This window comes from Ceratotherium simum, chromosome 3 (assembly GCF_057802395.1).
Source record: "Ceratotherium simum simum isolate JZ-2026a chromosome 3, ASM5780239v1, whole genome shotgun sequence".
NCBI lineage: Eukaryota > Metazoa > Chordata > Mammalia > Perissodactyla > Rhinocerotidae > Ceratotherium > Ceratotherium simum.
This window is the reverse complement of record NC_141902.1, coordinates 444,592-457,402: the sequence shown is the minus strand read 5'-3', so window position 1 is coordinate 457,402 and position 12,811 is coordinate 444,592. Positions and strand designations below refer to the sequence as shown.

The 12,811-nt window shown below is 47.2% G+C and overlaps 1 protein-coding gene across 7 annotated transcripts in view; it reads left to right on the top strand.

Annotated features, from left to right (window-relative positions):
- Positions 1-5,265, top strand: part of GNG2 (G protein subunit gamma 2) — a 110,556-nt gene extending 105,291 nt beyond the window's left edge. For all 7 annotated transcript variants that reach the window (XM_087421558.1, XM_087421586.1, XM_087421577.1 and 4 more), the window contains one exon: positions 4,797-5,265. In XM_087421558.1, the coding sequence (XP_087277684.1) occupies positions 4,797-4,925 (129 nt within the window). In that variant the 3' untranslated portion in view covers positions 4,926-5,265. The remainder of the gene's footprint in view (positions 1-4,796) is intronic.
- The last annotated feature ends 7,546 nt before the right edge of the window (positions 5,266-12,811 follow it).

Genomic DNA, 12,811 nt, shown 5'->3' with positions numbered 1-12,811 from the left:
TCAGAAACGAAGAAGTAAAATTGTCTCTGTTTGCAGATGATATGATCTTATAGATAGAAAATCCTAAAAATTTTAAAACCAGCAAAAGAACTGTTAGAACTAATCAACTAATTCAGTAAAGTAGCAGAATACAAAATCAACATACAAAATTCAGTTGTGTTTCTCTATACTAACAATGAAATTATTGAAAAAGAAATAAAGGAAATCTCATTTACGATAGCATCAAAAACAATAAAATACTTATGAATAAATTTACCCAAGGAGATAAAAGATCTGTACACTGAATAAGACTTTGATGAAAGAAATTGAAGAGGACACAAATAAATGGAAATATATCCTGTGTTCCTAGGTCAGAAGAATTAATATTGTTAAAATGTCCATACTACCCAAAGCCATCTATAGATTCGATGCAATCCCAATCAAAATTCCAATGGCATTTTTCACATAAATTTAAAAAAATCATAAAATTCATATGGAACCACGAAAGACCTTGAATAGCCAAAGTAATCCTGAGAAAGAAGAACAAAGCTGGAGGCATCACACTTCCTGATTTCAAACTATATTACAAAGCTATAGTAATCAAAACAGTATGGCATAAAAATAGACACATAAAACAATGGAACAGAATCAAGAACCCAGAAATAAACCCTCACGTATACCGTCAACTAATATTTGACAAGGGAGCCAGAATACTTCACAGGGAAAGGACCGTACCTTCAATAAATGGTGTTGGGGAAACTGGATAATCACTGCCAAAGAATGAAATTGGACCCCTATCTTACACCGCACACAAAAATTTACTTGAAATGGATCGAAGACTTAAATATGAGACCTGAAACTCTAAAACTCCTAAAAGAACACATAGGCAGTAAGCTCCTTGACACTGGTCTTGGCAATGATTTCTTGGATATGACACCAAAAGCACATGGAACAAAAGAAAAAATAAATAAGTGGGACTACATCAAACTAAAAAGCTTCTGCACGGCAAAGGAAACAATCAAGAAAATGATAAGGCAACCTATGGAATGGGAGAAAATATTTGCAAACCGTATATCTGATAAAGGGTTAATATCCAAAGGGCTTAATATAAAGAATTTATACAATTCAGTAGCAGAAAAACAAACAATTCAATTAAAAAATAGACAGAGGAACTGAATAGACATTTTTCCGAAGAAGACGTATGAACGTCCAACAGGTACACGAGAAGATGCTCAAGATCACTAATCAGGGAAAAGTAAATTAAAACCACAATGAGATATCACTTCACACTTGTTAGAATGACTGTTACCAAAAAGACAAGAAATAAGTGTTGGCAAGGATATGGAGAAGAGGGAACCCTGGTGCACTGCTGGTGGGAATGTAAATTGGTGCAGCAACTATGGAAAATAGTATGGAGGTTCCTCAAAAAATTAAAAATAGAACTACCATATGACCCAGCAATTCCATTTCTGGGTATATATCCAAAGGAAGTGAAATCAGGGTCTTGAAGAGATGTCTGCACTCCCATGTTCATTGCAGCGTTATTCACAATAGCCAAGATATGGAAACAACCTAAGTGTCCATCAGTGGATGAATGAATAAAGAAGATGTGTTATATATGTACAATGGAATATTATTCAGCCATGAGAAAGAAGGAAATCCTGCCGTTGGCAACAACATGGATGGACTTTGGAGGTATTATGCTAAGTGAGATAAGTCAGACAGGGAAAGACAAATAGTGTATGATCTCACTTATGTGTGGAATTTTAAAAAGCCAAACTCCTGAAAACAGAGACTAGAATGGTAGTTGCTGGGGGCTGGGTGTGAAGGATATGGGGAGATATTGGTCAAAGGGTACAAACTTCCAGTTATAAGATGAATAAGTTCTAGAGATCTAATGTGCATCAAGGTGACTATGGTTAACAATACTGTGTGATATACCTGAAAGTTGCCAAGAGAGTAGGTCTTTTTTTTTTTTTTTTTTTTTAAATTTTATTTATTTATTTTTCCCCCAAAGCCCCAGTAGATAGTTGTATGTCATAGTTGCACATCCTTCTAGTTGCTGTATGTGGGACGTGGCCTCAGCATGGCCGGAGAAGCGGTGCATCGGTGCGCGCCTGGGATCCAAACCCGGGCTGCCAGCAGCGGAGCGCGCACACTTAACCGCTAAGCCACGGGGCCGGCCCCAAGAGAGTAGGTCTTAAATGTTCTCACCACACACACACAAACGTAATTATAGGAAGTGATAGAGGTGTTAACTAATCTTACTGTGTTAATCATTTCACAATATAGAAATATATCAAATCGTTACATTTTACACCTTAAACTCACATGTTATATGTCAATTATTATCTCAATAAAGCTGGGGAAAAAAGATAAACAAAAAACGATTTACAATTCAAAAAAAATGAGACTGACTTTTACACAAGCATGCTATACTGGGTTGAATAGTGGGCCCTAAAATTCATGCCCACCTGGAACCTTAGAATGTGATCTTATTTGGAAGTAGGGTATTTGAAGATGTACTCAAGTTAAGATGAGGCATACTAGATTGCGGGGTGGGGGGGGTGGCGCTGATCCAATGTGTAGTAGTTAGGAAGTTTGGACATAGACAGAGAGGAGAAGACCGTGTGAAGACGGAGGCAGGGATCGGAGGGATTCATCTACAAGCCAAGGGAGGCCAAGGATTGCGGACAACCACCAGTCACTAGTTGAGAAGCATGGAATGGATTCTCTCTGAGAGCCTCCAGGAGAACCAACCCTGCCGCCACCTTGATTTCTAGCACTGACCATGAGAGAATAAATGTCTGTTGTTTTAAGCCTCCTCGTTTGTGGTCGTTTGTTAAGGCAGACGGAGGAGGCTAACTCACACCAGCCCCAGACCTCTTCTGTCAGCCGGGGGAGCTGCAGTAACAAAAGGCCCCCTCCCCCCATTCTTAGGGGCTTACAACAACAAAGATATGCTTCTCACTGCAGCCCCCCCATGTCCATCACAGATTAGCTGCCTCTCTACACCATGTCCTCTTCGTCAGGGACCCTGCAGACAGAGCAGCCTCTGTCTAGAATATTGCCTCTATCTGGTCTGTGGCAAAGGAAACAGAATACAAAAATTCAAAGATTTATGGGATTAGAGGATGAATTTGATTCTCATTTCCAACCATAACACTGAAGGGCTTTTCAGTGACAACGTTCTGATCAACTCGGTCCTGGGGCAGGGAACTCATCAAGAGCAGGGCCGTCAGGCTCTTGTTAAATCCTCTGAATCAGTTAAGGTGGTCTCAGGATTGTTTTGGCTGAACAAGGTGGCAGAGGGAAAAGAGCGTGGAGACTGTGCGTTGCCCCGTGAAGCTTCTGCCCCCAAGTGACCCCCAGCCCTCTGCTCACATATCGGCCAGAGCAAGTCTGAGGTCACCATGTGGTGTGTACAACCCACTGCAAGGAGGGCAGTGACTTTGCTTAGCAATGCTGTAATCTACCCCCTTCTCAGAGGATGGCCCCTTCGGGACTCACTCTGGTACAGTGATGCTGAGAAGTCCTGTGGAGGATCTCCAGGGCAGCGTATTGTGTCGTATGAGAAACTGACTATTGACTTTATGGTTTTTGACCCCAAGTGGCAGTCCCCAGGTGGCTCATCCACTCAGTCCCCAGATGTAGTTACAAATGATTTTTAGTTTATTTCCCAAAATTAAATCCACCCTCAAGTGGTGAAAATTTGCCACTGTCAAGGCTAGTCAAAGGAGGGTACTCCGGGCGACTCCCAACGAGGAACTACAGAAATGTCGTGAGAAATGACAGCATCCCTGAAACCACTGGTCAGCCTCCCGCAGGACTCCCGAAAGGGTACAGTGCTCGGTGAAGTAGTATATATAACATGTACAATAAGTTATACAATACATTGTGATATGTGAATATAGGAAATATGAGGCTGCGTGAGCGTGTGTGTGTATAGCATCTCCTGATGTGCTGGTTAAAAAGGAAATCAGCATGGCGTTAGGCCTCCCCAGCACGAGTCCTGAAGCAGAGGCACAACGACAGAAGGATATCGGGCTGCATGTAAGCTTCCTGTGTGCCAGGCAGTGATGGTTGACGTGGGTTACCTCACTTTACCTCTGCAGGGCTGGGACTAGGGTGAGGTGGATGACAGACCCGGGGCCTAGAACGTAAGGAGACCCCCACTCAGGGCTGCACAGGTGCAGGACGGGTGCTGTGTGGCCCTGACTGTGAGCGCCTCCTTCAGCTCTGGGTCCTGAGTGCCTCACCCGCCTCAGCCTAGTCCCAGACCTGCAGCAGTCCTGTGAGGTGCAGATCATCAGCTCCCTCCACTGCAGATGGGGGGACAGAGGCTTATGGAGGTTACTAAGTCAGTAGGCAGGGAGAGGGGGAGCGAGGGTCTGGAGGCAGGCAGGGAGTGGGGGAGTGAGGGTCTGGAGGCAGGCAGGGGGTGGGGGAGCGAGGGTCTGGAGGCAGGCAGGGAGGGGGAGCGAGGGTCTGGACGCAGGCAGGGAGAGGGGGAGCCAAGGTCTGGAGGCAGCCAGGGAGAGGGGGAGCAAGGGTCTGGAGGCAGGCAGGGGGTGGGGGAGCGAGGGTCTGGAGGCAGGCAGGGAGAGGGGGAGCGAGGGTCTGGAGGCAGGCAGGGGTGGGGCAGCGAGGGTCTGGAGGCAGGCAGGGGGTGGAGGAGCGAGGGTCTGGACGCAGGCAGGGAGTGGGGGAGCGAGGGTCTGGCCACAGGGCGTTGGACACCAGAGCCTGGGCCCTGGCTGACTGCACCTGCGTCCATGCCTCCTCTGAAGTTTCGGTTGCTTTCTCTTCCTCTCCAGGTGTCGAAGGCTGCTGCAGACTTGATGGCCTACTGTGAAGCGCATGCCAAGGAAGACCCCCTCCTGACCCCCGTTCCGGCCTCAGAGAACCCGTTTAGGGAGAAGAAGTTTTTCTGCGCTATCCTTTAAATCTTCAAGTGGAGCCTGAAGAGCCTCAGGGCTCCTGGGACCCTGATGTAAAGTTTTTAGCGAAGTGGGCGCCTTTCTGGTCCCCGGCATTTAAGAAGAGGGAGGAGAACCATCCTGGAAACTCCAGGCCATGCATGTTTAAGAACTGGTCCCCTTTATGAGAATGAAAGCTGCTCTGCATCCTGAGTTAAGAGATCTGATATCTGCAGAACTGCCTGGAGGAGGGAACCTGTGAAGATAAAATCGGTGTCCTTTCTTTCCTGCTATCCCTCCCAAAACCTTATGTTTCTGCTTCATATTTAAAAAATTAAAATTAAAGCACACAGCTGTGCTGAGCTCAGACATGTGTGACCTTCTTGGGATGAACCTTGCCTTTAGAATTCCCCGGATGAGCTGGGTCGTCTGGTGTGGCCGTGACCCGTTTATTGGCGTTGATGTTTAGTCTTGGTGTCCTTCTTTTCCTTCTCCTTCCTCCCCCCATTAGAATAGCACAGAGATAAAGCTGGGCTTGCCTGGGGGACTGAACCCCAGGATGAGCACCCTGAGTGTTTAGGAAGATGTCCCTGTGCTTTGTTCTCGTGGTAACAGCAGAGCCAGTGCCGCTGTCTGTGACCTTGTCACTGTCCCTAACGTTTGTACAAAAGCTTCGACCCTGCAAGTAAGAGTCAACCATGTGTTGTGACTGGTGCTTTCATATACTTGTGACAATTTTTGGGTAATACTGCATGAAAACGTCCCTATGTTACATCCATTCAGAGGTTTTGTTGTTTTACTATAAGGTTTGGGGAAAGAACGGGAGAGAAAAGAAGCTGGGAAGGGAAAGTTCAGTATCTTGAAAATTGAGATTCCTCAGAGCCTTAGCGACGCCTAAAATACCTCCCAGTAACAGTGCGTCAACGCCTCCTCAACCTGCTTTCCAGACTCCAGCACTCTGGTTTCCTCCAGGTACCGCCCAGCAAGAGAGGGAAGGATGCACCATGATGCTGAGATGCTTCTGTCAGATAGGAGCAGGTTCCCTCTTCCCTGAATCACACAACTTCTAGATCGAAAGAACGCATTCTGTACTCTTCTTAACAAGAAAACATGGCCACTTTTGTTCCAGGATTGGAGAAATAAGGCCATGGCTCCAGGGAAGACCACTCTCAGGAGCCCACTGTCTGCCCACCAGGGAGAGGGCACAGGGGCGGCCCCCGGCTCCGCAGACGGGGTTCTGGCTCTTTGCCACTGAGATGGTCTTCATTCTTCGCTCGCTACATTTTTCAATAGAATCTTTTCTTGGTTTCCTTCCCACCTGTTTGTGAGAGTCTCTCAGTCTTTATTTACACCTTTCTTTCTCTCTCTTCCCCAGAGATGATTCCGGAAGTGACTGTTCATCACAGCTCCAGCCTCCGTCAGTAACCAGAGGCCTGGAAGCCTTTATCCCTTTTTTCTGTGTCATTCCAGGCAAAAGAGGGCTTCTCTTACATCTCCTTTTTGGCTTTGAAATCCCAAAAGACCATTTCCAAATTAATTTTATTCTCTTTCCATTCTCTTCCTCCTGTTAAAAAAAAAAAAAAAAAAAAAGAATGAAGACGGAGGAAAAGAGAAAATAAAAAGAATTAATATGCCAAGAACAGATTTTGAAACAGACCTGCTAAATGTTTTCCTAGCTCCCTTTGTGGGCACAATGGTAAAAGAATAAATACACCCAGTTAAAGCCCCAGGCGGGAGGAGGGGAGTCCTGAGACCTTCGTGGAATATGTTTCACACAGACACCTCTGTGCCAGACACTCTGCTCAGACCTTGGGATTTTGTTACAGTCAGTGGACACTGATGAAGATTCAGAGGAAAAACCCTGGCAGAGTATTTATTAGACTGGAATATTGTACCGTTGGCTTAGTGACATTGCAGAATCAGCTAGAACTGTATCACATTTTTAAAATGAGCCAAATTATGAATTGAACATGTGGTCACATAAAACAACCGTGAGTGAAGCGCTCTTTAGTCTTTCATTTTAAGACCCTGATGATTTTCAGAATCCACACCGTTTATTTTTCTCGGAAGGACTCTTTATATTTTCATGTAAATCCAGATCTTTGGAGCTATTAAAATGGAATTAAAACCCTTAGGGATACAGCTCTGGTAATTAACGGTTAAGGAAATTCCAAACTGTGTGTGACCTTGTTTACAAAAGGGGAAAGACGGCAGAAAACACACAGCTCATCTGAAGTTAAGTGTAAGGAAAATGTCTTGGCTTTTTCATAATTTCATGTCCTACAGTATGGAATTAGAATACCAGAGTCTTTATATGAGTTTTGGCTTGTGGTATTTTTACTTGTTAAGGAGAAAGAAAAATCTTTGATTACTTAGCCTCTAAAGAGTTTTAGTTGTTTCAGAAACTCGGCAATCATTTTCACCAGCATAACTAATGGGAACTCAGCTTAATTATTCAAGGCCCTAATTTATGTATATAACGTACTAATAGTAATGAAAATCTGCCATGGAGTGAGACAGTGACAATAACCCTCAGATTTAGGGAAAAAACAATCTTGCATCATCCTCAATATTAACTCCAGTTTCTTTCTTTCTTTTTTTTTTTTCAATTTTAAACCAAGTACTATTTAATTTAAGTCAGAAACTGCAAATAAGTGCTGTGAAATGAGGCTCATTTTGCTAATAATGTTTGAGGGAGATAGCTTACCAAGGAAAAATGAAAAACCATTTCTCCACACACTCATTTTCACAAAAGGAATCGTGAGACATCAAGCAAGCTGTTTCAGGGGATTTGTACTTTTTCTTTTTTTAATATTTGCTGTTAGCTGCTCCTGGCAATGGTGAATTATTACATATACATTAATGTTTGCCCAGCCCAAAAATTGTTCATTTTTCCTATATAAGATCTATGGGGTGTGTCTTTCAAAGAGAGGGAAGCACAGAAATGTTAAAGCAGGAAAACCTGAATGTGATGTGCACATTTCATCCCACATGGACAATGTGTTTGTTTTAATAAATGGAATTTTCAGATTCATTTCACATGCAGTCGATTTTATTGCGAAGGCCTGTGGCCCACCTCGCCTGTCGATTCCACTGTTAATTTGGGAATGATGATGACATGTAGCAAGATGGGTGGGGAAATGTGATCCGTGGATTTTCTTTAGGGTTTTGTTAATAGAGGTGCCCTAAGGAAGGAAGAACCTGCATGAGCCTTTTTAAAAGCCTTTGTCCCCGGGTCTCAACAGCTCAAGTGCAACACTTGGGGACAGAGGAAGGGGAAGGGGAGGAGTCCAGGCCCCGGTGGGCTGGACACGAAGACAGATGAGCTGCATTTACGCCCTGACGTGCTGTGGGTTTGCCAGGCTGGGATTCTTTCTTTACAAAAAAAAAAAAAAAATGAACACAGAAAGTGCTGTTCTCCTTAAGCTGGTCACCATTAAAGGGACTACTGGAGAAGATAAATGGTTAGAACTCTAGATTTGGCAGCCCCTCAGAGACATTCTTATTCAAGAAAGCCTTCTGCATGTCCCTCAAAATGTGCCCCTGAGTAGCAACGCTGTTAGTAAGGAAAGAGGCCCTGCGTGTCCCGGGACTCGTGCAAATCTCTGATGGAGGGGCCACTGGGGTTTGTGCATTTGTCCACTTACATCTCTGTTTCTCACACTGTGGTCCACGGACCGCCTGCTTCAGAATCCCCTGGGATGCCTATTAAAAAGGCAGACGCTGGCCCCCAAGTCAGAATCGCTGGCGGTGGCACTTCAGTTCCTGCGCTCCGGTGCGTGCCACAGTCTGTAGCTACAGTGCAATTTAAGTACTTACAGCAGGCAGCTTTTTATAAAGCCAAGGAAAGGCACAAACCTGTAGTGAACACGCTCGCTCTTATTCCAACAGCCGCAGGGAGCGGTCGCCCGGGCGTGACCATCACCTGCGGTGAGGATCAGAGTAGCTCCTGACTCGAGGCCCTGAGGAGGAAGGGGGTTGACTCTGCTCCTGTTCTTTGTCCCCACGGAGGACTGCCTCCGGCTCTGGTTCCTTAATAAGCTGATGGCATTTTAGCGTTCACGATGAAGTGGGAATTGGAGCTGGGTCAGCTCCAATCCACAAACTGCAAATAATTTGCCAAGGGAACTCCCTTTCCCTTAGGCTCTGACCCAAATCTACATTTTCTTCTATTTAGCACCTGGAGACGCAGGCAGGATTTATTTTTAATGACGGGGGTCATGGGCTCCCTGGCCGACCCTCAGGAAGAGCGCCTGCCATTCCTCCACGTCCCTCAGAAGAGAAGCCGGGCGCGGGCGCGCTCCCGGAGGTGACGGCGCCCATGCCCGGTGACCTAGTCCACACCCACAGAGGAGCCGGGCAGCGTGAGCAAGAGAATGGGAACAAGGCCCCAGAGCCCCTGTGACCGTGGGCAAGTCCTTGAACCCCTCCACGGGGTTATAAATGGGACAAGGTCACCTGACTCGCTCACCAAGTTGTTGCCGATGGCAGCGAGAGGCCAGGGCCTCGTGAAGGACCGAGTCAGGGGTGCTGGACACAGCTCACAATGCCTGAGGAGAGGAAGCGTCCAGATAGTCCTCCTCACCCTGACTCACGTCCTGTCCCCTCTGCCACCACAGCCCCTGGTTCAGACCCTCAGGCCTCGGGTCTGAGTTCCTGCCACACCCGCCGGTGCGGCCCGTCTGCCTCAGCCCCGCCGGCTCTGAGCCACCCCACTTCCCCGGTGCTCATTCATCAGGACTGATCAGGACTCCTTAATCCTTTGGTGGCTCTGAGCCACCCCACTTACCCCGGTGCTCATTCATCAGGACTGATCAGGACTCCTTAATCCTTTGGTGGCAGGAACCTAACTGAAACCATCTACTAGCTGAAGAGCCCAGAAACAAGTGCCACCACTTCAGGCTCAGCTGGATCCAGGTGCTCAGATGACATCATTGGGTGTCTCTCTGGTCCTTTAGCTCTGCTGTCCTCTGCCTGGTTTAATTCTCAGACATCCTCTTCCCCTGCAGTGTCAGCTCCGGGCTCACATCTCATCATTTAGCAATCACAGAAGAAGGTGATGCCAGCTCCAGCCCCGGTCCCGGGCCGTATCCCTGAAACACTTTCTAAGACCCCTATGGACCTGGTGCACGTGCCCACCATCCCTGAACCCAGGCATACAAGTGGGGTCACTGTGCCTCAGGAGCAGGACAGTGGTGCCCAGGAGCACAGAGCACTCCCGCTAGAGGAGGAGAGACTGAAGGCTCACGGCAGAAAGGACTGGTGCCCACCGCTGGCCAGCCTCCTCGAAGCATCCCAGTCCCCCCACCCAGGAACCGAGCGCTCTGGCTCCTGGGCTCCTACGTTCCCAGGTCCACCTCCACTGCTTGTCAGGCCTGGGGGTCAAGCCCCCAGTGATCGTACCTGTTTCCTAAACTCCCTCCTGGTTCCCCCAGCCTCCTGTGAACACAGTATGTTCAACCCCACTCCACGCCTTTGCCACGGCCGGATCCTCCAGCACAGATCGCGCTCACTTTCAAGCCCAGTCTGAGCCCCGTGCTGTCTGTGAATGACTCCGGGAACACTTCTCTTTCAGCTCCCGTTGTCTTGTCATCAGCCCCAAACAGTTTAGTACCCGACAGAGTTTAAGGCTGTGCTGGGGCAGACGCCAGGGCCCCCGCCTTGACGGAGCTGGTGGTTCCGAGGAGGGGGTGGCAGTAATGGTCAATGAACAGCAAGCTCACTCTTCCCGGGAGAAATTACTGCCCCGAGGGACAGGCGTCTGGATCCTCACCCACGTGAGACGAGCGTCTGGATAAATGCCTCAGGCGCCCACCCTTCAGAGGATAATTCTGGGGTGCAGAATTATCTGGGGTGCAAATGCAGTTTCTCAGAGAGTCTCTGGCAGGACTGAGCCTCAGTTGTCCTGACTAGTAACAGCCCAAGAACACACCATATGGGTTCTTCCTCTTTATCTGTCTCATTTTCTTTCTTCCTGCATTTCTGCTTTCTGAGAGCACCCTCACCACTAGCCCCAGAAAACTCCCTGCACCCAAGTCTTTGACTCAGGCTCTTCTTGGGGGGGACTCAAACTAGCTCACTCCCCCATTTTACAGAAGAACCTGAGATGTAGAAAAGCCAACATCTCCCCAGGTTCCCATTGCTAGTAAGCGAGGGATCAAGGATATGGACCTAGATCTGTCTTGATTCCAAAGATTTAACTCTTAACTACTACCTCAGAGTGTAAACTGGAATGCAAGGATGCACGCGGAGGTTATAGGAAAAGTTCTGAGTCTGTTCTTGTTTATACAACAAGCAGATGGTTTGCAAACTTCAAACCCCTGAGTCACTTCTCTGGAATGAAGATATCAGGGAGCCCTTTCTAGTCTTTCCTTCGCCGTGGTCACTTGGCACCTGAAAGTGTCCACCCCGCACAGGGACTACTTCCTGGTGTCAAGGCACCCCTGCAAAGAAACCCTGAAGGGCGACCTTGATGGGGAGGGTGAAGATTGTTTACTTTTCTTCAGAAGAGGCAATCCTGCCCTTTTCCAACCACTGTTTCAGCAACTTCCTCCCTTAATCTCAGAGTCCAGTCACCCTCCAACAGTCAGGAGATGGTCTGAGAATCAGTGGAGGCTTCCAGGGGCTTCAGCTGAGAAAAGAACCAGGAAAGAATCTCGGGACAAACACCTGGAGCAAATGCAGCTCCCAGGTCTCACCCAGAGCTTCCTCAGGAAGAGAGGAGCAAGGTGCTCTCTCCCTCCCCGCCCCAGCCCGTCTCCTATCCAGTCTCCAGGCACGTGCACATCCCACTCCAGCTCGTCTCCCAGCATCCCAGCACAGATCAGCAGAGGTGCTGCCCTTGTAGATGCACACTCAAGACAAGCCTTTTGTTGTTGGTGCCGTCTGGTGGCTTCCAACTCTTCCTGACCTGGAAATGGGCCAGCACGGTGGTGAGAGCACGGATCTTAACCACCAGACCACCAGGGCCACTGAGGAAAAGCTTCCAGAAGGCTTGCAAAAGCAAAGTGTCACTCTAAGAAAGGGGTCAACCTGACGTGCTGGCACATCCCATCGTCAAAATTCACCACTCCCATCTGCAGGGGGTCTTCGATCACTTGATAACAGCAGTTCTCAAAGAGTGTTCCAGGAGATCTCGGGGGGTCCCCGAGATCTTTCCGGGGGTCTGCTGGGTGAAAACTACTTTCCTAATCATACTGTGATATGTGCCTTTCTACCTTCATTCTCTACAAGTGCACAGGGGGCTTTAGAGGCCATGTGACATCAATGTCACAGCAGATTCCATGCAAACACACAAAGGAGAATCCAGCCATCTCTATTAAGCCGATCATTTTAAAAATTGCAAAAATGTAAAACAATGCTGCTCTTCTCACTGAATTTTCTTGTCTTGGAAAATATAGTTATATTTCATAAAAATATGTTATTTATGTTAACATGTAATGGATTTGTTACGGTTATTTTAATGAATTAACAAATGTATGGGGCTGGCCCCGTGGCTTAGCAGTTAAGTGCACGCGCTCCGCTGCTGGCGGCCCGGGTTTGGATCCCGGGCACGCACCAACGCACCGCATCTCTGGCCATGCTGAGGCCGCGTCCCACATACAGCAACTAGAAGGATGTGCAGCTATGACATACAACTATCTACTGGGGCTTTGGTGGAAAAAATAAATAAATAAATAAAAATTAAAAAGAAAATAAATGTATGTATTTTTTAAAATTCTTATCTTAATTTCTAATATGGAAATAGCAAAGATATGACCCACATAAAGCAAACCTTGAATAATTCGAGGGTGTTCTCAATAATGTTAAAAGTGGAAAGGGGTCCTGAGCCCACAGAGTTTGAGAACTGCTGCCTTACAGACAGTTTTCTAGCCTGACCCCCATTTTGCAAATGGGAACATGTAAGTGTCATT